This window comes from Ostrinia furnacalis, unplaced genomic scaffold (genome assembly GCF_004193835.3).
Source record: "Ostrinia furnacalis isolate ACB-3 unplaced genomic scaffold, ASM419383v2 OfSCF4140, whole genome shotgun sequence".
NCBI lineage: Eukaryota > Metazoa > Arthropoda > Insecta > Lepidoptera > Crambidae > Ostrinia > Ostrinia furnacalis.
In genome coordinates this window covers 21,118-47,232 of record NW_021134379.1, presented here as the reverse complement: position 1 = coordinate 47,232, position 26,115 = coordinate 21,118, and the positions used below count along the sequence as shown (strand labels likewise).

The window sequence follows — 26,115 nt, the reverse complement described above, 5'->3', positions numbered from 1 at the left end:
AAGTTGTGGATAGCCTGTCTGACGGATCATTTGACACATTTTTATAGAAAATACGTGCTAGCTAGATTGATCCGACACTTAAGCCCGAAACTGCGTTAAGCGGGCCCCGGCGCGGTTTCATACGAAAGTCCCCCGCGCGGGTGCCCGTGACGGAGCAGTTTGTATGAAACCGCGCCGGGGCCCGCTTAACGCAGTTTCTGCCCTTAGAAGAATGGTAATACTCCTCTTCAAAAAAGGTGACAAAGCCTTTGGAGAGCTTTACGATATTTTCACGCGGTTTCTCCGTCGCGTCGCCACTCCGCTATAAATCCACTTTGAATCCGCTTTGAATCCGCTTGCAATCCGCCAGGGTGGCAAGGGCCTTAAAACTCAGAGGCACACTGATGTTCAAATACCGTAGCCGAGTCTTAAAGCCGCGGTACGCGTTCGCCACGAAAAGAGTGAGCAAGACAGCAATATCTCACTCACTCGTTTCATGCCTTGTTTATAACGACTAGTCTTAACGGCCAGTTAATAAAACATCGAAACATTACAAATAATATCACTTAAAAACAACAAAATTAAAAATAAAACTAAATGTGTTCTGTCGAGAACACTGAGAATATTCCCGGGAGCGTTCTCGGTTCTCGAGAATATTCTCACTGGGAATATTGCCGGGAACGAGAACTTTCTCAGCGGCACATCTCTAACTGTGCAGAATACACATCCTTTTTGCTATTATTTTTCTCTTTTGTCTTTGATTATATTTTTGACGTTTAAAAACCACTGTGTTTTATTGTAAAAATAAGTAATCCCTATAACACTTAAGCGCCCTCCAATACCTCAGGGATTCCTGCGTGAGGCACAACCACCATTATTTACCTCTTGAAAGCCATCATATGATAAAATATTATTTCTTTACTAGTTAAAAAGCCATAATAATACTTCATATTCTGCGACATTGATCAGTATTTTTTACAAAACTGTTTACGTCAGATTCGCCCGCTACCCGCTTTCTCGCGGCGCCCGTGCCTCCGCCCTAACATGTTGTTTGGACAACAGTCTAGGCCGTCGACATTTCATTCATAAGTTTACTTATGACGGTGGTATCCGAACTCGTAATTGTAACGTGGCCCTCATTGACGGCGCACAAACTTTCCCAAATAGAACGAACGAAAATAAGTATATTTCTTTATTATTCCTCCTATTCTATCGACTACTGCTTAGTTGCCTTTTGAATCATATGAAGTTGGCCAATATTATTTTTAGCACTTGAACAATATGTTAACACAAAGATATTTTCTCAAAGTAAGCTAACAAAAGCTTCAAAAAGCATCACGTGATCTGTATTATAAGAAAAATAACACCATAATTTTGCACGTTCATTAAAACGAAGCGAAAGACCAGTGTGCTTACCATGAGTTACTTTTTAGCGACTGCGTAAAAAAATACATTAATGTATGACAGATTGTACAGCGTGGTTACCAGCGGTTACTTACGTGAACTAATTTATCTTCATAGATTTTTAACGCACTCGCTAGCAAGCGCAGCTACCATAAGCAGAAGCACACTGTACCGCGTCCGAATACAAACACATCCTTCAAAAATCTAATTAAACTACAAATTCCTGTGATAACAATACAGAAATTCACTAACTGTACTATCAGAGGTCTTGAAATACTTGTCATGTACAGAATAGCAAGGTTTTAATTAAGTCAGTGTAATTTAGCTGCTCACGTAGGTAGTAACAATCTTCTGCATACACATTTGGCTGTTTAAGCTTCACCTCCGCAGGGTGGGAGGCGGGTGATGGTTAGTTCTACAGATAAATTAATAACGTACTAGATGTGGGTAGGTATGGTACGCATGTCCGACACGTACAGGGTGCTCGGAAGGGGTTGGTTTTTGTGAGGACACTGGCGAGTAGGGGTTGAGATTTGAATATCGATTGTCGTTTGAATTTGGTGATGTTGGTAACAGTTAAAGAATCATGATCAATTCTTTAATGTGTGAATGTACCTACTACTACTATTTCTATTTATTTATTTATTTATATTAACCGGCAGACAGTGGTGACTGAGTTTGTTGCGGCGCTTCTTCTCAGCACTTGCCAAATGTTGGTCTCGAAGCGCTGGTAGGGTAAAAAGATTATGAAACATGTAGAGGCTCCTTAAGAGCATATGACGATTTGTAAGAACTATTTATCAGTCTAAACAAATAAAGAAATTTTGACTTTGACTTTGACTTTAGTACCCGTATTTTGTTCAATCTAGGTATATGTACATAATTATGTTTTATAAATACATGTTAATCGATTAAAGAAAGTGATGTCTAAAAGATTCGCGTAAGAAGCCAACTAGTAGGACTCATAACAAAATTTTAACTTTGACTCCGTGACCTTTAACGCCGTTAAACTGTAAAACTCTCGGTTTCAAGCTCTTAAACGGACATTAAAATTCGATATTGTTGCCTGTGACTAATTCGTTACAAAGACAATCAATGCTTATAAAAAATTTGCTCACATAAAAAGGTTTCAGGAAATAATTTTTGATGCGTGGTCAATACTTAGGTAGGTATTTTTGGTTGGTCCTTACGGAGTACCTGTGGTTTGTGATGCTTTGTCTAAGTAGACTGTAGATCTTTCGTTAATGTTGGCTTTTAAAAATAGGTATAGTATGTAGTAGTGTACTGGTAGTGTCATTTTGTTTACTCAATGCATGTTACCTGCTTTTCCACGAAACTTAGAAATACCCTTCAGGCATATTATTTTAAATTATAAATCCCCCGATACAAAACACCTTGTATAGCGGAGATGTAAAATTTGAGAGGCACAACGCACACCTAATATAGGGCCGCGTACACACGCACACTGTAGCGTCCACACACATAGCCGCTCGGACTTACCCTGGGGTAGGGGCGCGAAATCCTTGCGATGTACCCCTGGATTAAATTCTCGTATTAATATGTATCTCCGCCAGGGTACGTATCCGATGCCCTTAATTACAAAGCCGACAAAGCCTTTTTAATAGTCCAACAAAAATTGCTTGCGTAAATTCCAAGATTCATCCTTTCAAAAGGTTACGAGTCGACTTTAAAATTCGATTGTAGGTGAGTATCTACTCGTAGTTAAATCAAAACAAAATAACATCGGAAAATCGGACAGCGTTAACGCATTTGCGTTTTTGCACTCACGTCCAAATTAAGAAATTTCCGTTAATAATTAAGCAGCGCAAAAAGGATTGTCAGCCGAGGTTGGACAGAGAAGCAACCCCATTTTCGATGGTAATTGAAAAGGGTAGAATTGTTAAAAATTCAGTAGATCGCTAAACTCTCAACAGTTGACGCACCACGTGTCGTCTTCAGGACGAGTGGCGAGAATGCATTATGGGCACAGGCCATAAGAAGCTTCTGTCTTGACCTGAGCAGTACCATAACAAGTTCTTAAGTACACGTTTCTTTAGCAAATATTTGGACGTGGAAAATAATAATTTCAAAAATGACAACAAACACTGAAAAAAATGTTTGGTTACTGCTTACACAACAAAAGTGACCACCGAACACTTTGGTTCTGAGGAACAAAATGTTGTGTAAATTAAACAAATAATTCTGTAGTGAGCTAGACTTAGTTTGGTTATAGTTAACACTTAGTTCGGTGGTCACTTTTGTTGTGTAAGCTCCAAAAATTTTTTTCAGTGTGCTTGATACCACTATCACTATTATGTCAAATCAAGTCTTCAATTCTAGGATTAAATATAAATCGGAGTTAATCATATTAAACAAACTCTAACTCTTTCAAAGAGGAAGTAACTTTCACTTATAAATTACTAATCAGCTGGCTTGGTGGTTTGCGTACCGGACTACAACACCATCTGCGGTAGCGTGTTTGAATCCCACTGGAGCTTAAGATAGTGCGATGAGCGCTGAAAGTATACTAACCCTATATCATGGACTGACATTTACACATACAGGGTGCCTTAGAAAAATAATTGTCTACTGCTAATAAATATAAAATTAAATAAGAAGTTTTAGTTAAAATGACGTGTATTTATTGTCTTTTCATAACCAAATACTACAAATACCTAGTATAAGGCTTTCTTTTTATTTGACCTTTTTATTACGATACTAGCTTTTGCCCCATCACCCCCGCGTGAAATTTAGTTTGTCACAGATCTGTACTGTAAAGTTTCATTAAAATCTGTTCAGTAGTTTTTGCGTGAAAGAGTAACAAACATCTATACAAACTTTCGCATTTATATTAGTAAGATACCAATGTGAATGAGCTTGGATTTTTGTCTATGACTTAACGCCCGTATTCACAAACGATTCTTGCTTAAGTAAAGCAGCAAATCGAACGCACAGCGTTGAATAGAGCTCTGTGATTGGTTCGTGTGTCACCTTGTGCGTCCACGTGCACTGTAAGACCTCATAGTAATGTTTGTGAATACGGGCGTATGTCAATAACCACCATAGAATTATCAGTGCTGTCTGGACCGGATTCAGGGACATTTGACAGACAAACATTGTCTAGATGAATGCCCAAAATGCGCATTTACTACGCGATACTGTCTCCTGAAGTTGTTTGAGATGGGTGTCCGAGTGTAGCACCTATATCTATTACTTAATATCAGTGCCTGAAACTTATCAAACTTGAAAACATTCAAATAGAAATAGAATTATTTATTTGTCTTTGAATAGGGTGTCGAAAAGATCGAAAATAATAATTTATATACTATCCAGCCATTAACAATAGCATGAAAATATCAAAAGAAATCATAATATTATTACATTATAATATTTATGTAGGGTATTACTTATTGCTGATTATTCACAATAAGGACAAAAATTCTTGGAGAGAGTAGCATCGGGCAGCGCAGGACCGTTCATTATGGAAAACCTTGGGGGAGGCCTTTGTCCAGCAGTGAACGTCATTTGGCTAAAACGACGACGCTTCAGAGCTCGAGTCAACCAAAACCTTCAAGTGTCTCATAGGTACACACGGCCACACTGTTAACTATACATTTCCGTTTTTGCTCTCGCTCTCATCAAATGGCGATTCTTTGCGATAGAACGAGACGACATGACAACCTAATATCTTCCAAAAAGGCGTCTAGCTTATAGAGGGTTATTATAGATTTGCCACAAATTCGATTCATAGAACTTGTAGATTGAAAGTAAATTTTTCTTAAACCATATTAAAAATGTCAAATCAATACTCCTCAATAATTTGCAACAAAATAATAAAAGTGTGTTGAACTTACATGTGTTTTTTTCGTGACGAATCGACTTTGTGGCAAATCTACAATAAGACCTTAAAAAGCAAAGAATTAAATAGCCAACTAACATACAATTTACTTGCAATAATAACGTATGCGATTTTAATTTTTAGTACCAAATAAATATTTTTTCTTTCTTTCTTCCTAATGAATGCATAAATTAGCTTGAAGTAAAGTTTATACGATTGATTGTCATCTGTCATCCACCTTGTCCATCTTAGGGCCCTCGCACACGGCGACTTTTTGTAGCGATGCAGTCGCGCTGCTGTAGCGCGGTAAGGTTCAGCCAAACCAAAACCGATAGCGATCAATGCATTTAAGTCTGATTGCCATCGCTGCATGCCGGCAGATCGCGTGTGATCTCGTTGGTTTGACTGAACCTTTAGTAGCGCGTTCATCATTGCAAATGTGACTAACGGGCGTTAGTAGCGATACAAAACGACAAAAAGTCGCCGTGGGCGAAGGCCCTTATCGAGTATATTTGATTCTAAAACGGGTTTTGTACTTCGTTTCTACAAAAAGGGTAGTGTTTAGTTCAGTTCAGACGTATTACGTAGGTACCTATAGTAATAGCACTGAAAGAATGAATGATGGTAATATTCAGCAAACTAGTGTCAAACTACTGATAACCAAAACATTTGTGGTTTACCACGAGCATGACGAACGGGTTATTTCGCAAGTATTCGCGCGCAGTAAGTAAAGTTTTGCACAAAAACTGTGCAAACATTCTCGTCCCTGACATAATGATATAAGATTCAATTTTCAACGACATTTTTGGTTGATTTTCGTACTTATCATAACTTTTCTAGTCGCCGCTCAGTGCGCTCGTACACGCAAGTGGTACAGTCAGCGGTGTATTTATCTGCTATTATATTGAAAAAGATTCTATATAGTAACATTTATAATAAATAATGGCCTACTACATTCATGTTAGTATTAATAATACGCAAAAATAAGTTCCGAGGTAGGTTTAAAAAAATATAAGAATACAGAGACGACGTAAAGTTCATAATAGGCCCAAATTAGGCTAGAATTTTGCGATATTTTAGCTAACAGTAATAATCTGTATTGGGTAGACGATAGGTAGACCCTTTAAACAAAACCAAATTAGGTACTTAGTACTTTTTTCGGCTGAAGTATACAGTTAAGCAAAAGCCCTGAAAACTTTCTCGCACTCAAAATGCTAATGTTACTTAGTTTTCCCCAGTTATTTCAAGTAAATGTGTAAATTCTTATCGTTTGAATAAGTAGTTAGGTTATTATTTTCGTACTCTATTTTCACAACCATCTAGCTCTAAAACTATTAGAACAAAATAAAGTTAAAACATGTTGAAACAGTTACAAATAATATTGTAGAGTTACAGGACTTTGGGCTCATTTTACTTACAATGTCTCAGATTTTTTAAATTAATATAAACTACACTCGACACAGTGAAACCTAGTCACAAGCTTGCAAACCTTGTACCTATGGGTATCGGACAAAGAAAATATACCTACTTATCTGATAACACATAAACATTATGATATTGTACTTGATTAAGTTCCCAAATACTTAGTTCAATTTATAAGAAAGATAATTATTTCTTAATGTTTCTTTAAGCTACCTTTAAATATGTACTAACTTAGCCGTGACTTTACTTGTATGAAATTCGCTTCCCAGTCAAATGTCCAGTCAAGCGCGACCCCTCATTTATATGGGAATGCATCCAGCAGAGGCTCAGCTACTTCAACACACTAAAAAACTTGTCATCAAACAGAGCAAACAAAATGGGAATTCAAATTCAATTTTAATATTATGTTAGTACTCCACTGGGCCTAAATACTCACCAACTGAATCACAATTTCTAAAGGTTTATTATTTACAAAAGAATATTCTTCATCAAGGTCTCTTCCATAATTAATCACATGCTGAAAAATTCGTTTCTTTTCCTTTCAATCACGATTTTTAATATAGCTAGGTTTATCCAAGCGAAGCTGCAGGTGGAACTTAGTCTTAAACCAATTAAAAATGTTTAAAGGGACTCGTTCATAAAATTAGCTTTATAGCTCATAAGTAACCAGGAAAACTCTCACAAATATCACCTCATCAGTCAGACCTCTTAAAAATGGACTTTGATTAGCAGCGCCAAAGCCCGGCACTTATTAATCTTAAAGAGATAAGTCTATTCAATTGTAACCCTTATTGTAACACCAAATAAGGTTACGCGAACGCTTTATATGGGCAGCGTGCAAGCAGGTACCTCCTCTGTTGACCGTACTTACCTACATAATACAATTTTTAGCTGCCTATAAAATGTTTTCAGAGATGTAGCAGCCAACGCGTGCTCCTGGAAAATACTAGCAGAAAATTTCCCCTCCACGCACACGAAATTAATCCTTAAACCTATACAACTAACGTCCGAAATCGATGCACGCGAAATATTTAAATGCTATTCGGCATAGAGGCCGAAAATTTTCCAATTTTCTATGGTCATTCCTATTCCGCAACGAGAGTTCCTCACATAATTAAAAATAACTATTTCAAAAAACTTCCGTAATTACGAGTGCCTTCATTTTCATTACTCTTTACACATTTTATGAGCCGACCTTTCTTCGAAATATCAAATATTCGGAAGCAGAAAGTAATAGACTTCGCGCGGTACGTCGGCGTAATGATGGGCGGCGGTGTGTTCGTGAAATCAGTACGTTAATGCCTTCGAGGTAGGTATGCTGTATGGAGACTGTTCGAATCCATTTACTGCTCTAAATTATGCGTAAAACGTCCATTTGACGCTCACCCTCTTCCCTCTTATCGCTTGGACAGGAACGGGGAGCCTGAGGCGGGGAGCCGGACTAGGGCAAATTGGGGGGTACACACCCCAGGAGAGGGTGGTCCGAACTCCTCACCCTTTGGCTGCCCTGAAGTTCCATCTCCCACACCTATAAATTCGGCACACACACTTCACCCCTTCTGGGGGGGCGGCCCATAGCGCACCAATCCTTTCGGTGTGCCTGTCACACTTGCTAGCCCGGTGGTGACCTCTAGTAGAAATTAATATTCACAAACGTTTCCGTTTCGATCGTTAATCATCGCAGCGATCGCTGCTCGCACCTTTGTTCACTATTCATAGTTGTGTACGCAATAGTACGCATACTATGGGATGTGGATTTGTATTGATTTTCATGAATATCCAGTGCAAGGAGCAACCCTTTTGAAGCTATCAAAATTTCATAGTGAACTTAATTTCTCATACGCACATTTTTCAGCAATCATTCATTTCAGAAAAATCTTTGACAGTTAAGAAATATGTTTAAAACGAATTTATAATCTCTGAGCACCATAGTTGCTTTTACACCATTGAATAGTTCCATCACGGAAAGTGACCATTGGTTACCAAGCAACACACAAAACATGCCCTCCTTCTGGCGCAGTCGGGTAAAAAGAATAAGATTTTTATCTAAAATATTGATAACACATTAACTTGGAAACCTTCAGGTGGCTATTTGACGAATGATAGTTGCTCTCATATCTCACAATACGAGTATGTAGCGTATCAGGTCACCTACATTTCAAAAATAAAACATTCAAAAATCATGATGCAATTTTCCAAATGAATTCTGGGTACATTTGTCTCAAGGCCATTTGTTTTTTCTTCGAATATAAGGTACCAAAACATAAAGAATTGCGTTTCAGCAATTCGATGCAAATTCAATGTGTCATGGAATGACACAATACGGCGTAGATGCAACTAAATCGCGGCTAATGTGTAGCAGAAACGTGCGGCCGCGTTAGAAAGGGGTAAATTATATCCCGCTTTGGTCTAACAGACCTCACCAAATAAAGGTTAAGAATTGGGTGAACGGAATAAGAATTGACCGATTCAAATTAATAATGACCACCAATAGCGATACTTTCAATTCATTTTATCTTATTTAAGCGACAGTTTCAGCACAGCATATGATTTATCTACTGTGGTTTCAGTATCGAGATCGCTCTGCTATACAAAACACTAGATTAATGCGAATTATCGATTCGAACGCGATGACGAATGTAATTTTTTTATAGACCACGGTCTGAGCTGGATTGTAATAGTAATAGTCGTTAGGATTTTTGGAGACAAGGTAAAGGATAAAGTAGTATTAGAAACCTATTCTCATCAATGAAACACCTGCTCAACTTAAAAAAGCTTTTTACTCTATACTCACAGGACTCTCCTTAGACCCAAATCCCTAAAAGTATTAACACTGTCGAAATTATTCCGCAGAATTTATATTGGGTATTTTCGCAAAGTTGCAAACATTATGTGTTGTCTGATCTAATGACAAACACAAGGTTTTGTTTGTGAAAGGTAAACTCCGCAGATGTGAAACTGATTTCAAAAAGATTATGACCTTCGACCTTTTCAGTTGGAAAATGTTAATTTTCATTTTCCCTCGAGGTTTTATTTAAGTGATTTCATGCTTTTCCTATTTGGTAATTGAAGCCTACATTTGCATTTATATCTACATTTTATTTATCTGTAGATAAAACTTTGCATTATATTACTTTATACGGAGTTTGACAGACTTGACTTTTGTTGTAGTTAAAGTAAGATGGTGCAACTCAGGGTACTTTCCTTGCTATGAAATAGTTGAAATACTCGTATTTGCGAGTAGAGTTACGTAAAAATACTAGTTAATTAAAACTCGGGGTTTAGGTAAGTAACTAGAGCAATAAAAGACCTCTCTGAAGACCTAACTTACTTTCAATTGTTAACAAACCTACTTTGTAGACACTTAACTTTTAATTCTAGTTTTAAAGCATTTTACTTACTTCTTGCTAACTATATGAAGATTTTTTCTACGAATCTCCTAAGAAAAAGTTTTTGAAAAATACTAACTTTCACCCACACAGCTTCACCTTGCTTTTGCAATATAAGTGCATAAAAAGTAGGCCGTCGAATATTGCATAATACATAAAATTGTCTATTTGCTGTCTTGACATTGGCAAACTACGCGCTATCATAAGCAAGCAATTTTTATTCATTCACCACCAAAGTGTTTGAAATATGGTTTTAGAAAGATGTTGGTGACACTAGAAAATTCGAACAGTATTCTGCTTTTCCAAACAGTAATAGAGTAGATGATTTTAGGGTTCCCTTCATACATCAAACTCATCTCTGTCAGATAAATCTCATATGTTAGTTTTAATGGATGCTAAATTGCAACAAACTAAATAAAATCTTATGCACTTGCTGTTGCATTAAAAAAAACACTTATAAACTATTTAACTACTAATAACGATAAATTAAAAATATTTTTAGCATCCCAAATTCCCAACCTATTAATAAATAATTGTATTCCATACCGAGAAGCACGAGCCGGAAGACGTAGTGTGAGCAGGCCTCCCACTAGGTGGACCGACGATCTAGTGAAGGTCGCGGGAGGTGCCTGGATGCGGGTGGCGCAGGACCAGTCTTTGTGAAAATCCTTGGGGGAGGCCTTTGTCCAGCATTGGACGTCATTGGGCTGAAATGAACGAAAGAACGAGCGATTCTATAACAAAATTAGTATTATTTCAGACTGTGCAGTTTGCCCTAAAGAATGTTCGTTCGTCGTCATTCGTTCAAATCAAAGTTACGTAGGCATCTCCCTTCGCTCTCCGTTACAAGTTGTACAGGAACTGTAACTCGATATCAGATGTCCCGCAAAGCAAATGTAGCCAGTAAGTTCGGGCAGCTAAGGCTCTATGTCTTTTGGCTGTTATGGAAAAAGCTAGCCAGTTGCGAGCCGGACTGTAAGACTGGGTTGCACCATCTTACTTTAACTTTGACAAACGTCAAAAATCTGTCAAATTCCATACAAAAAACACCGGTTATCGTCATAGTTACGGTCAAAGTTAGGTGATGGTGATGCAACTCAGCCTTAGTATGTAACCTGACGAATCTCCTCAAATCGTTTTCCTCTATTTTCTACACAATAATATCCCTTTTTCTCCCACTCTCTTTCTTTGAAATAGCTTATATAGCTTTCTGAAATTTGAAATCAAAGTTTGATTCACTGCCAAAGGAAGATTCTTTGTTTATCACACTTCATATCTTTATATCGTGCCCGCGACTTCATACGCGAGAAAATAGTTTGAATAATATTTCCAGTTTTTACAACATTTTTTTTACTACTCCGCCCCTAATGTAAGGTGATTTTATAACCTTAAAGTCTTCATCGATAAATGGGCTATTCAACACAAAAATATTTTTTCAAATCGGACCCGTAAGTAGTTCCTGAGATTAGCGCGTTCAAACAAACAAACAAACAATTAAACAAATTCTTCAGCTTTTTAAAATTAAAATAGCTATACACTTATATGGTTGGTGAAAAAAAGTGCTCTACACCAATTCGGTTAATTTCAAGTTGACACCTAGGCTGCACCCATTTATGAGAAAACAGTATTATATGTATAACAGGCAAATAGGTAAGACATATGGACAACTGTTTTTTAATTTATCGGACCCCTAAAAATGTAGAGACCCTTCTGAAACTGCGTTTATTAGCAAGGGGTATTAGCCGCCTCCTTAACTCGCGAGTCGCGAGCGACGTTTGTCTAGGTTAATCAACTTGTTGTTATAAAACATCATAATCAGTCAATTCATAACTCTACGCAATATCTATCAATAAGAAAGTTTTACCAATTATTAGTTTTATGTTTTAAGAATGAGAATTTTTTTTAAATCTTTTTCAGGAATTTTTTTTAAGATACTCGTCATCGTATACTTATGATAAGACAAGATAGGGGTAGTTTTTGTGAATAGCAATCTTTTTTCATTGTACGTTCTCAATGATTCGTTAATAATTCAACCACAAAAAAACAGGTTTTATTGCCTATTTCTTTTAAAGTCAGTTTAATTCAGACACATTTTAGTTTGTTTCAACCAATTTATTTGTGAGTGACATAAAAATAACCTATCATGTTACTCCCAAAACTGCGTTAACTAAAAAATAGAAGATCGATTACAAAATGCGTCCAGTTTTTTCCTCAGTTTCAACATTAAAGATTTAACTTGTTTTTTCTCAAAAATTGATTGTGCGCACCGTCGCACTAAATCACAGGGTGTGTGAAAAATGTATGTCCAACTTTTTTTAAATAACTTGTCCGAGGTTCTCAAACTATTTAGATTTTTATTTTAATATTACATTGAGCGATTTGGTGTAAGTATTTTTTATTTAATGTTTACATTCAGATATACTCTACTCAACAAAATTTCAGTATGACGCAGTATATCAAAGAAAGATATTTAAGATATTTACGATCATTTTTTTTAAATAAACGGCAGATTTTGTTCAGATGTAGAATCGGAATTTCAATACAACAAGCTTTAACCTATATGTCAGGTATCTCATTCGTAAACAAAGAAGCACGAGTACTTACAGTTAAATTATATTAGTTTGAAATACATTATGTAGGTATTAAGCTAAATAGTTTTGGGAAGTATCTTTCCGAGCAAACGTTCCCAGGATAGCACAGATTCTTAATATGCCGACAGTTTGAGTACCACAGGTCTAAAGTAAGGGTGGCGCCATAGCGACGCCCGGGTTTGCTCGCAGGTATTCGGTGTCTGTCTATCCACTCGGCGTACTGACTGACACTCTATTGTTTTCCTCAACAAAAACTTTTGTTTGCTAACTATAATACGTCAAACAGCGATTACAATGATTCATTTATTAATCATCTCCTTTGAAGTTTCATTTGATGTAATCATCACTTGGAGTTTTTGTTTTTGCTTTTAGTTCCGTCTTTTACATTTTTACTGTGCTTCTTTTCGGCTTTCGATCTATCTGTCAACTTGAATGTTTTACAAAGCAAAGTAACTTTGGATCCACAGGACAGATTTTCATTAATACTTTTAATTGTGTTTGTCAGCAAATATTTATCAGCGAAATGGGGTTTTTTGAAATCTATTTTTTCTATGTCCTTTTCAGTCAGCCTTGTACTAGTTTCCCTTTTATTTTCTTCGCAATCAGATAAAACTGAGCTCGAGCTGTAATTACAGACAACATCGACTCTAATAACTTGAATAGTCTCTGGACTTTGAGCCCTTGAAATGGTTAGACTTTTTCTCTTTCCCGACTTGTGATAGGCCACTTTAGTATCGTGTGTTGATTTTGTATCCATATCAGTTTCCAGATCAATGTTATCATCGTCTGTTTTGAATGTTGTTTGTTTATTTGCTATCTTATTCTTTGGGTCTGCTTTGCGTGGCTTTTTCGTGTCTGATACTGGCTTATTGTCCACTTGAATAGATTTGTTTTCTCTATATTTGTTACTGAGGTCTTGTAAGAATATGCTTGACTTGCTAGAGGAGGGTCGCGACCGTTCAGCACTCAATATGTATTTGACATAGTCATCAAAATAGTAGCTTGTCAATTCCGAAGATCTATCTTCTTCAAAGTTTTCAATATCATCGACAACTTGCTTCACGAACATTCTGTGTCTTCTGTTTTCTGAAAGCGATTTATATTTGAAACTGGTCCGTGGTCTTTTTTTGTCTTGGACTTCTCCCTGAAATTTAAGGTTTTGCACCGTGAGGACTAAATCTTGACCATCTTGATATGGTCGGGCCGAGTCGCCTTCGTAAGCGTACATGTATCCATTGAAGTTTTGGGGTTGAGTGCAACGATATCTGAAACAAAATTAATGTCTTTAATTTACTTTTAAATTACGCATAAATAATTAAGCCTGTTATACTGACAGAGGTGACTGAGGGCTGACAAAGGTGACCTGGTTTCTTCCGCCACTTTTTCTCAGCATCATCAATATGATGCCCGAAGTGGTGGTAGGGCAAGCTTAATAATAAAATTTTTGATTTTGAGTAAGTAGTTAACAGAAGTTTCCAGCTCAAATATTGTATTGTGTTATGTCTTTACCTGTCAAAAATATCCGCCCATCTAGGGTCTTCGCTGTGGTCAGGGTTGACCATCCTCCTCTGGCAGTATCTCCGTGGTTTCTCTGGCGCAGGAGGACGCCTGGTCACCGGGTGTGACCTCTCTTGGAGGTTCAGGCGAGCGCACTTCATTCTGTCACCAATTCTGCAACAAGTACAAATTATAACTAAAATAGATTAATATACCTTACGTCACGTCAAAGTCTGCAAGTTATTGTCCGGGCTAGGATGTCCAGATAAGTCACGATCCGGACATCCTAGCCCGGACAATAACTTGCAGTTCCGTCCCAAAGACTTTGGAGGACACCGCCAGGTTTTCGTGAGTAAGGCCCTGCTATGCCCATCATGCAGGGAGAGCCTCACATAACCCACTGGTCCCCCCGGATGTTGAGTAATACGCATTTCCTGACTAAAAAAGGTCATCTTGAACTATCAGACTACTGAATATAATATTGTCAGTTGTCGATAAAACGCTTATGCTTTTTATGTTCATGTATTTTGATAGAAAAGACTGAATATAATAAACTGAATATAATAATCCTCTTTCAACCGACTATCAATAATATTTGAAGATGAAAAGATTAAGAGAAAGGTTCTCTTAATCTGGTACAAGTATAGACATTTATTTATAACTGCTTTACAGAAGAATATAAAAGAGGCTTTGGTTACTCAGAAATACTAGTAACATTTCTTTTATGTCTGGAATCATTCCGATAGATTCTAAAGATGTCCTTTAAATATAAAATAGCTAGCTGTGTCCGCGACTTCGTACGCGTGAAAATAGTTTAAATAATATTTCCCGCTTTTGCTCAATTTTTCTTTACTGCTCCGCCCCTATTGGCTGTAGGGTGATAATAAAGCCTACCTCAATAAATGCGCTAATCCAACACAAAAATATTTTTTCAAGTCGGACCAGTAGTTCCTGAGATTAGCACGGTCAGGCAAAGAAATTATTTATTATTAAAATATTAAGTATAGATAAAACAATTTTACCCTGCCAATATTTTAAATTCTAGTACTCAATTAGTGCTTTTTTGGAATGTCTGTAAGAACCTCCGCTGTAGGTATATTTAGTCGCCATTTGCATACATTTATTCAATAGTATATGATTTCGACAGAGACCTTCAAGCCCTGCCCCGGTTCATTTGGTGGGATTGTGTTGAATTAATTTTAGTCGGATAGAGAATCAAAATGTAGAGCGAGTCATGCGAAGCGCTCTACATTGGCAACGTTGGTACTATATTGAACTGTCTATTCTATTTTATGATATTTAAGAATTTGTCGTGAAAATACTTCACACTATCACAAAGAAGAAAGAAACTAAATTGGACGCAAGTTTGGTGGCAAGTTTTATGATGATAGTTATGCATTACATAACGAACCAAAGTCGCTGACATAGCCTGACGGATTAGCAAGCTGAAGTGGCAATGGGCAGGGCAAATAGTACGCAGAACTGACGGCCGATGGGGCAGAAAGGTTCTGGAATGGAGGCCGCGTACGGAAAAACGCAGCATGGGACGTCCACCTACAAGGTGGACCGACAACATCGTAAAGGTAGCAGGGAAGCGCTGGACGCAGGCCGCTACCAATCGATCAACATGGAAAGCATTGGGGGAGGCCTATGTTCAGCAGTGGACCTCCTATGGCTGAAATGATGATGATGATGATGATGACATAACGAAGCCACACCAATGATGCACACTATTATTATAAAATTGATAGTAGAAAGCGGTATAAATTTTTACAATGTAAATCTCACAAGGATCTGTAATTAGCATATTCGCTTCTTTGGCACGCTTTACGATTGAGATACTAAATTGAGGAATACTTAACTATTAAAGTTAAGTTGGTTTTAATAGTAACATGACTTTTATATCTGATAAGACTAAAAAAAAGTAAGAAGAGCTCAATATTTTTAGACATACAATTACGCCTCATATGATAGACGAAAAGTACTGCGAAGTGTACCATACAGATAGATAAAGTTACCTATATCCAGCTATTGCTCGTTTAAGCGCTGTATAGCATGTGCACAAGCACTTGTGGCTGTACATCGATATGCCTAATGAATCGAATCATTGCCTACTAGGATCGTTAACGCAGGCTTATAAATTTCCTACTTCCGAACGTAAATATTCGCACAAGGTTCAAGGGCGTGTGTAATAATTTGAATTGATTTGGTAACGTGATTTCTCGCCATGATATTAAATTTGGTTGTTTGTAATAGCAAATTTCGGCAGCTTACAGCATGGCATAGTTTAAGATAGTGCAGTAAGCTTGCTCATAAAAAGAAAAGTGAAAAGTAGCGTTGCTTTGGCACTAAATGTTAGCCAATATTGAGATGGAGCAGCAAAGTTAAATTACGTTCGCTGACATGACATTTACATGTGATCAACGTGTGATCAAATTAACTAATCTCCTCAACAATGAGAAGTCAGACTAATCTACGAGTATCATCATTCGAATCCGTTAAGAGAGATCACTAACAAAACTGACAAAGAAAGATGAACCTACTATTTTGTGTTGCAACCATGATCTGAAAATGCAGAGTAAACAGACCCTCGATTCCTATCAATTATACTGACTTACTTAGTAGCTCCTTAAGGGGATAATTAAGGGATCAGATTCTTGAATTGAAATCGATCCCACAATGCCTATAGGCACAATCCTTCCCTCACCTGGCAACCCTTGCTCATCACTCCTTGGAACGAAAATTAAGTACATAATGTACTTATATTGCGTGAAGTAATTACGCCTGTATTCACAAACATTACTATGAGGTCTCACAGTGCGCGTGGACGCAAAGGATGACACCAATGACAGAGCTCTATTCAACGCTGAGCGTTCGATTTGCTGCTTCACAAGCAAGCATTTTTGTGAATGCGGATGTTTGTCAATCTTATGACTTTATTAAACCAAGTTGATACGAACCTACTGAGATGTATCTTGAGTAGCCATGAGGGGAGTTCAAGGAAGCAGTTATGTCAATTGATACCTATTCGAACGACACATTCCACCCTAAAACTTTACGAGCTTATTGTATAAAATAGGGGCTAAATTTGTCTAATAACCAAGGTTGATGATTCCGCGATTGTACAGACGACGGCACGTCAACGTAAACACTGTGGCGTCTTATTTTGTCGCAATAGATGCGATTTTGCAAAAAAAATGTGAATCTGATGTGCTGTTGACTGTACAACAGTAATGTACATCAGTTAAAAAAATAGCACTTAACACAACTATACATCTATATATATAAAAGAAAGTCGTGTTAGTTACTTCGCTTATAACTCAAGAACGGCTGAACCGATTTAGCTGAAAATTGTCAGGGAGGTAGTTTAGAGCCAGGAGAAGGACATAGGATACTTTTTATCCCGTTCGAAATTAAAAAAAAAGTCTGCTTATTTATTGCCATTAAGGCGGAACAAAGTTCGCCGGGTCAGCTAGTTATACATATAAGGTAACACCATTACACAATGTTTATCTTAAGGTGCAACTACGACTTAATTTATTTTACAATAACAGATTGGCACAGAATTGTGTAAAAAAATTCTATAACATTGGAAAAGTTTTGACCGGTTAAATTGATAACTAATTATAATTTTCTCTTTTAATAATTAACATGAAACACTAAATAGCTCCAAGGTCATTTTCAGAAGGGTAGTATAACCAAAGTTACAAACTCACTTATGGTTTATTTATTTGATGTTCAAAACGAGAAAGTTTTAATAAAATCCGTTCCTTAAAGTTGTTCAGTTGATAGAAAAAAAAACTCAAACTATCTTTCACATCGTAAGAGTGGCAACTAACATCCGTACACATCGTTTTGATGTCCATAGGATCTTGAACCTAATTCCTTTACTATAAGATTCAACCATTTGATTTGCTCTCGCAGTAACTATCATATTTTACTTCATAGTTATATCGGATTTACTTAACTACTTTTCTTTTGAAATCTCAAAAACTTTTCTCGCAAAATCTTTAAGATTTATAAAATTAGCTACACCTGTTTCTAGTTACAAAGCATGATTCCTTTATGGCAGTTCAATAAAAACCACAAAACAAAACAATAAACTCTTTGTCTAAGTGCAATAAATGAAGTTCCAGCTAAGATCTGTAAATAAAGAAACTTTGCAATGCTTTTGTCATTCTTTCTTCAAACTCATTGTTTAACAGCTATTCATTTTGGAAGCAATTATGTGAAGCGTCTCTAAACTGTTGTCGTCTCTTTCTCGTGGATGTTTGAAACGTATCATTAGAAAGAGATAGATGGTGTGCAAGGATTTTTTTGGAAAGTATTGATAGAGGAACTACAATGGCGGTAGGATAGTGTGTTTGATCTAGCAACGTAGCGGTCCACATGTTCCTGAGAACAGCTTGGCAAAGATGCAAAAAAAACTTTTCTATGTTGTTAAGCGCGACTCTACAGGTTTTGATATTTGACACGGAGCGCCATTTGGATTTTGACATACTGAACTAATTCTGTTAGTTTTATTTATGAAATTGATTGAATATGACTTTGGAATAATCATGATAATATTAATAAGTCAATAAATAGGTATTTGTGATTTTTAAGTCTCTTGTTTTAACAAAAATCTATGCATATTTTAGGTGAATTCCCTTGGTAAGTTACTAGGTATTATGGTTTATTAATGAAGAGAACTTCCATCTTCTATTGGCACTTAACATAAAAAGTTTTCAGAAAGATGTCATTCACAGTTACCTATCTCTCAGTAATTTGATTTCGTTTGAATCTGTTAATTTAATTTGTTTTAAATTGTAACACTTGGAACAAGTCTGTTTAAAATTCCTATGTATTCAAAACATTATCACGAGAAGTTCTGTAAATGATATTCAAATAAATCCAAGTCGAAAAATTAAGGTGAAATCCTAAAGTTTAAAAAAAATAATGTCAAATCAAATGTCCGATTCTGATCACTAGTTAGGTATAACTCAAACCATAGCATCCCCAGTTGACAACTTTCGGTAAACTTTCCCATTTTTAACGGCACAATCGTGTCGGGCCGGGATCAATAACTTCGCTTTGCATAATTACCGGACTTAAACACACTCTGTAACTGCCGCCTCAGTTTTTCTTTTTACGCAAATGTCAAAATGTCACGCAACTGTTTATAACATAATCAGTCGAGCTTCAGCGGTTATTTTTCACATTATGTCTGTATACACTTGACAATAAAAGACCATTTCAGGTAATTTCAGTTACATAGACATTTATTTTATGAGCATATTCTTGAATTAACTGTTTTTACAATAAAAATAGTTCACTAGTTTACTGATAGTAGCTATAAAGTGTCAAGCTAACTCCATCGGACTACACTCGCACACAAACGTAATAATAGGCACATCTGCTACAAGACGCACACATAGACAGCCGGTGCATCGCGTCTTGCTCGGATAACAAAAAACGCATTATTATTATCCTGGAACAAGGACGAATGGCTACAAAAGAAAATTAACCTTAACGTCTTAGGAAAGAGGCTACTTTCAAGAATCATAATTTTGTAAGCGATTAACTTAGATTTCATCCTTGTCTTCCAGATTTGTACGCGAGTTTAGTCCTTCTCTGAATAGATTTAGGTCGGTTCTTGTTTGTGGGTTGTGGTTAAGGAATTTAAGTTTAATAATTGTTGTAAAAAAAACCGTGTATCTTGCTAGGCGCCAAATGCGCGTTGCACTACGCCTACGAAAGATTCTATGAAAATTGTTAGCATAGAGCGCAAACGTGATTTTAAGCAGCGCACAGTCATTACGTTGGATTAGGTTGTTTTGATAAGAACAAAAAGGACTATGATGCATCGCTTGGTCTAAAGTCGGAAGAATTTTAAAATAAAGTTTTATAAATGTAAAGATTTACGGAACTAGAGAACGATTCTTTTGAGATTTTTTAGAGAATAAGCACGTAAATGTTTTGTCTAAAACTTTCCTACTTTTTTGTGTTTTAATAAGCTCATAAGCTTCATAGTACCTAGGCTAGCCTATGATGAAAGTAAAACACTTATTTTTCAAAATACTAGTGTATTTTATTGTGCCTATTGTTGATAAGTAACACAGATACGAAATTTCGTGTGGGCGATAATAGAAGTAGTAAACCAAACATATTATGTACAAAAAGTAATTGAAAGGTTTTCTGCGAAAATCTTCGTTGCCAAGGTTCACAATCGAAACGAAAATATCCAAAACTTAGAACAATAGAACCTACCGGACCATTATTTTGTACTCCGAGGTTCTGTTTTACAAATTCCACTAACTCCCGATTTTTGGGTGAAAATATGAGAAACAAAAGAGCTTAGCAAATAATTGTGAAAACAGCTCCACTGAAAAGAAACACGCAAATAAGTTTTAAACCAAGTTATTTACTTAAGAAATTGTTTGTTCAGAACTTAAATTATGAAATATTTTAACACGCATTGTTTGTTGCTGAATAATAAAGGAGATTTGTGGATGTTTGGCGGGTTGTTACGAGTAAATACCTACAGGTATTAGAATACATCAAACAGATGTATTCTTACTCTAACCAGTAGCCATTTTACATGTGCAGCGCATGCTATCAACAGCCAAATACGGCAATCTGCTCAATACTCCATACGTTATTCCATATCATCTTATGAAAAAAACATCTAAACCGGCAAACAGGTAATAGCTACCCTGCACTTGATCGCGGTATCCACTACAAAACCCGTCTCGTCAACTTGACCGTGCAACCTGCCACTGGGTCACTCGCACAAAGGGTCACCCACTACTGCACTTCCCGAGCCCTGGGATTACCATCACAATGGCCCCACGGGGAAGAATCCCTGACCACGCCTCCAGACGCAAAGCAATTTACACGACAGATTTATCACCTAAGCCTAGGCGCAGACCACCGACTTTTAGTTGGCCGATTTGTATGAGGAATCGGTCGATACCAATCGGTGTAGTGTGCGCACTTTCATACATGTCCATACTGATAGTCCGACCTGGGGTGGTGGCGTAGTGAGGCGGGTCGTTCGTTACATTCCCTCTAATATGGTCGAGTGAAGCGATGGCTGGTTCACTCGTCATGTCTGTGAACAGGCGCTGCTTTCGGGGACTGATCAATCCCAAGTTATTCAAATTTATGTATGCGAGTCATTTCTACTAGTATCTCAATATGTAAGTCTAGATATTAGCACGTCACTACCTTGTTTAATATACCACGCAATCTTGTATACCCATTCTTATAAGATACACCATACAAGAATGCATGGGAAATTCAGTGAACTGCTCCTGAATCCAATGTACCNACTATCGGACGAAAAGTCGGTAGTCTGCGGCTAGGCTAAACAAACCTAATCAGTTCTTGACGAACCATAATTAGTTACCCCATTAAAAATAGACTGCTTGCTTATTATTTAACGACTTTTAATTATGAAAGTAGTTCCCATACGTTATTATAAATAGTTCCGCCTGTGACATTGCACAAAAAATTCAATCGCCTTCTAAAGAAGCGACCCCTTTGCTCCAAAATCTATACGGACAAAGCACGGTGCGCGAATATGTAGCAACGCATTGAGTAAATAAAGGGATGATATATTGTGAAGACTGATGTGATTAAAAAAACCATTTCCCTTAGTGCTGTCAAGGTGCATTCTTCGTAGGGACGTGACGTGCGATGCGTGTTGTGTGTCGATAATTTTTTTTAGTTAGTACAGAGAATTGAATTCAACAATATACTTACTTTAAGTCCTTTATAATACGTTAAGATAACTTGGATAAAAATGAACAATTAATTGATCCAAGTAGGTATGTCCACAATTTCATCATCAATCATTATTAAAATACACTTCCTTGAATGAGACCCGAAAATGTAGAGTTAAGTTATTCACCCTTTTTCTAAATAGATTATTTTGCTTATGACCCTGGTCAGTGCCCGACACTATTAGATATTTCATAAATTAGAATTACCTATTTGAATTTTATTTTTAAATTGTTACTGATCGATAAATCTCAAACATCGACTACTCCACCCCTTCAAACTCTCAGGTGAAGGTAATCATTGTGGGAACCATTACGTCTATCTCACAAAAAATATATCTATCTCCCTCTGAAATTGTTCACTAGACAATCTTGCTCGTTCAAAAGGATAGATGATTCAATGGAAAGTTCTTACAAGCAGTTGCATGATTTTTTGATTTGTGCATTACTGCGAAATATATTATTATTATGCAGAAATGGATTGGAACTCTATGCTGTTTGAAATACGTTTGGTATTGTATTAAAAGGTATTTTTGATACTCAATACGCGTGTGTGAAACGGGGTCACCTGTGCGAGGTCGTTAAAAACTTTTGGTCAAGTAGATGTAATGAAAGGCATAAATTTTGTGATTAATACCTAATAAAGGCTGAAAGAAAACTGAAATTATAGATGAGGCACTAAACTTAATGTTGTTTGAATTTTTTTTAAACCAATCTGACTTTTATTAAACTTTGTTTTGTAATATGGACCATAGACTGATAAAAAGGATACATAGGATAAAATTATTTGACGCAAACTAAACAGCTCTAACGATAACTTAGGCTGGGTTGCACCATCTTACTTTAACTTTGACAAACGTTCGTTATAGTTACGGTCAATGTTTGGTGGTGCAACTCAGCCTTAATGTGGTTATTACTCTAGTAGACACTGGGCTGCACCTCCAGTTTCGGTTCGAATCTCTTTGGGGAGAAATATTTGTGCGATGAGCACGAGAATTTATTCCCGGAATCATCGTTTTAACCGGTAAAGAAAAAAAAATTGAAAAGGCTTAATTCGTTTCGATAAAGTTCAAAATACCGTGCTCGACGATTTAGGCATTACCAACTAAAGGGATAATAATTAGGAGTTCCTATAATCATAGGAATCTAACGTCCGTATTCACAAACATTACTATGAGGTCTCACAGTGCACGAGGACACACGAACCAATCACAAAACTTTATCCAACGCTGTGCGTTCGATTTGCTGCATCACTTAAGCAAGCATCGTTTGTGAATACGGGCGTAAGTATTAAACTATTTTTATTTAATAATTATTTATACAAAATGAATAATTATGGTTTGAGGATAGGTGGGTAATAATTATTGTTGTGACTGTTGGATTAATTAAAATGTAGAGTTTTTGAAAGTGCTCAAAAGCAAGAAAAATTAAATGTTTAGCCAACTGTACATCAGCCAAATACTGAAGCGTAACACTAGTAACAGTGAAGCAATAAAAGACGGCACCATAACACTAAAGCTATGTCTCTAAAGGCGCTTTTACACCAAAAATTTTAATCTGAATTTCAGCCATCACAAACTAAACTTTCTAAAATCTGTTGTTGTAATATATGCTCTATTGCGAATACATAAGATCTACACTGTCAAGCTTGACGTGACGCCAATAAACCTGCACTATCAGACTATTGTTGCTCGTACAATGAGTTGTCGGCGCTTTTGTCGGCACAACAAAGGTGCCGATGCGTATTTGCCTTTTGGCCATTAAAAATCGATTTCAGTGGAAAAAATTTAGCACTCGCTAATGGTTATTACAGCCTAAATATTGGTGGTGATTAGTTTTATTATACATGACACAGTTCTGTTTGTTTGTTTGTAAAATAATTCCTCTATGTTTGTTAACCGAAGGAGAATAACTAGGTATATACACTACAAGAAAGCAAAGAGTAAAATCGGAAGATTAATTTATAAAATTCCATTACTACATAAAAATTCTAAATGTATTCTTTCTACACCATCAAATCTGCTAAATTGACGTTTGAACACACTTATTTCAATAATAGAACTACTGATTTAAAGTTACGTAATGTACAAAATTCGTAAATAAATTACATTTTTAAGTTATCACACTGATAGACATAGCCTTAGAGTGAAAACCCCTTAAGTATAAAAAAGTATTAACCCGCATTTATATCCAGAACGAATTGACCGAAATGCATAAGATGCCTGAAAATGAAGAAAACGCATTCTCGAGGTTTTCCCTCTAAGGCGACGGTAAGGTATTATTTTTTAACACCGACACTGGCAACCCTGGATCATTCAATAATAATCCCCGAATAGTTTACAATTCAGTATTCCGTACTTTTGACCTTAAACTGCAAAATGCGACTTAATTTTATCGTCACAAGGGTGAAGTCGCAAACCAGTCGCAAAGTTTCATACAAATATTGAATAACATCAGTCGCTTACAGGCCTAAAACTAATTGCTAATTACTAAATTAACGAAAGTTATAAAAAAAAGTTTTATAAACTAGTCAAATTGTTAATTTGTGCAATAGGGTATTTGACACCACCAATCAATTGACGTACTTTTTAAAACTGTCAAAACGACACCCTCCCATAGATTTTGTACGGCAATACTAGCATGTGACGTCACAATTTTATCAACTCAATGAAACTACTTTTTTCAATTATAATGCAACCAAAAATCGTAATTTACAGGTAATTATAAATTAATTAAGTTTTTAAGACAAGAAAGAAGTGTCTTTTTAAAAAAGTTGTGGTTTAGAATTATTGGCGAATGGTGTCAAATACCCAATTCAAAAGTCGTGTAACTTAAATTACCATTCCCTAATATAAGTACAATCAATTCGCATTAGTTTTTACAGATCTTTATTGTAATAATATGAGCTTTCATTTTTAAAAGCTTGTTTCCAATAGCTTTTAATTAGTTCATCAATACTGTTCAAAAATCTAATGAAAGATTACACAAATACAAATATACTTTTTTAGTTTCGTATTAATTAAAATAAAAAGTCCTGGTCTCTATCTGTACCAATCAAAATATTGTTGATCCAAAATTTTTAAACCATATTATTTACGTAAAACAATAAACACTTCAAATATCGTATTAATTTATTCATTGCTACGAGTTAATGTGAAGTGTGCTCTACAAAACAATGCTAAGGCTGGGTTGCACCAACTTATTTTAACTTTAACAAACGTCAAAAATTGACAAACTCCACACAAAAAACACCGGTTATCGTCAAAGTTAGGTGGTGCAACTCAGCCTTGTGTATCGCATAAAGAGCGAAGTGTTTTTTATATAATTGTCATTAATATGCGCTCTACAAAACTGCAAAGGGCAGTGTTTACGTATAGTGCGTAATGATTCATGATTATTTTAATTTAAATTATATTATCAAGTGAGCTCTACAATAATGTTTGTACTTAGAGCATAACCAAATTTATTCTAATTAAAATTATTAAATTATGCATAGTACATCTTCGTGCATAGTGCAAGGTGCATCGAACACAGTGCGAAGTACAGAAGCATGGTATACCTGAGATGCGAGCGCCGCGACGGCTGGCGCGCGACTACTTTGGCGCTATAATCATAAGCTGGGGTAAGGCTGTGTCTACAACCACAGGAATATGCAAGGGAAAGTTTATGGTGATACTTAATAAGTGGCAGATTCGTCGCCTCTGCTGCGACTTCTGTGCAAGTAAATTTTACGTCTAGGTATTATGATTATCTACCATTGGTGGAGTAATATCAGAAAATCAGTAGCATTGAATGTTTGGTGAATATTTCGGTGTATGTACTTATAATTGGTAGGCTTACGCCCGTATTCACAAACATTACTATGAGGCTCACATTGCGCGTGGACGCACAGGGTCACCCACGAACCAATACCAATCACAGAGCTCTATTCAACATTGTGCGTTCGATTTGCTGCTTCACTTAAGCAAGCATCGTTTGTGAATACAGGTGTTACCTTATATCATTTCATCAGATCTAATATCACCTTTGCTGCGGCAGTAACTTTCTAATACTTTCCATTCCTTCGGTACAAGGTCAGTAAACCTGGTATTAAAACTTACATTGTGGCGGCACAAGGCTTAAAGACCTTGTAATATTTAAGATATATTAATTTTATTTTTGGCTTCATGTTAATAGATATTGTGTTTTTTTTCTTTGAATATTAATAATAATGCATTTATTGACATACACCT

The 26,115-nt window shown here is 36.4% G+C and overlaps 1 protein-coding gene across 2 annotated transcripts; it reads right to left on the bottom strand.

The window, feature by feature from the left end:
* Positions 1-12,242: 12,242 nt before the first annotated feature.
* LOC114358892 (uncharacterized) lies at positions 12,243-25,458 on the bottom strand. Of its 2 annotated transcripts, none has more exons than XM_028313054.1 (3): positions 25,443-25,458; positions 14,133-14,294; positions 12,243-13,888 (listed from the first exon to the last, which is right to left on the bottom strand). In XM_028313054.1, exons 2-3 carry the CDS (start codon positions 14,279-14,281, stop codon positions 12,967-12,969), a joined length of 1,071 nt encoding a protein of 356 aa, XP_028168855.1. In that variant the 5' UTR covers positions 14,282-14,294; positions 25,443-25,458; the 3' UTR covers positions 12,243-12,966. The 2 variants fall into 2 exon arrangements, with proteins under 2 accessions (XP_028168855.1, XP_028168854.1); XM_028313053.1 differs by lacking the exon at positions 25,443-25,458 and adding an exon at positions 20,815-20,897.
* Between the last annotated feature and the right edge of the window lie 657 nt (positions 25,459-26,115).

What these genes read in the sequence shown, in the direction of transcription:
- LOC114358892 (XM_028313054.1), bottom strand. Translation starts at nt 14,281, where the DNA reads ATGAAGTGCGCTCGCCTGAACCTCCAAGAGAGGTCACACCCGGTGACC. An exon ending in TGGGCGGATATTTTTGACAG is followed by an intron (nt 13,889 to 14,132) that starts GTAAAGACATAA and finishes ATTTTGTTTCAG; the next exon opens with ATATCGTTGCACTCAACCCC.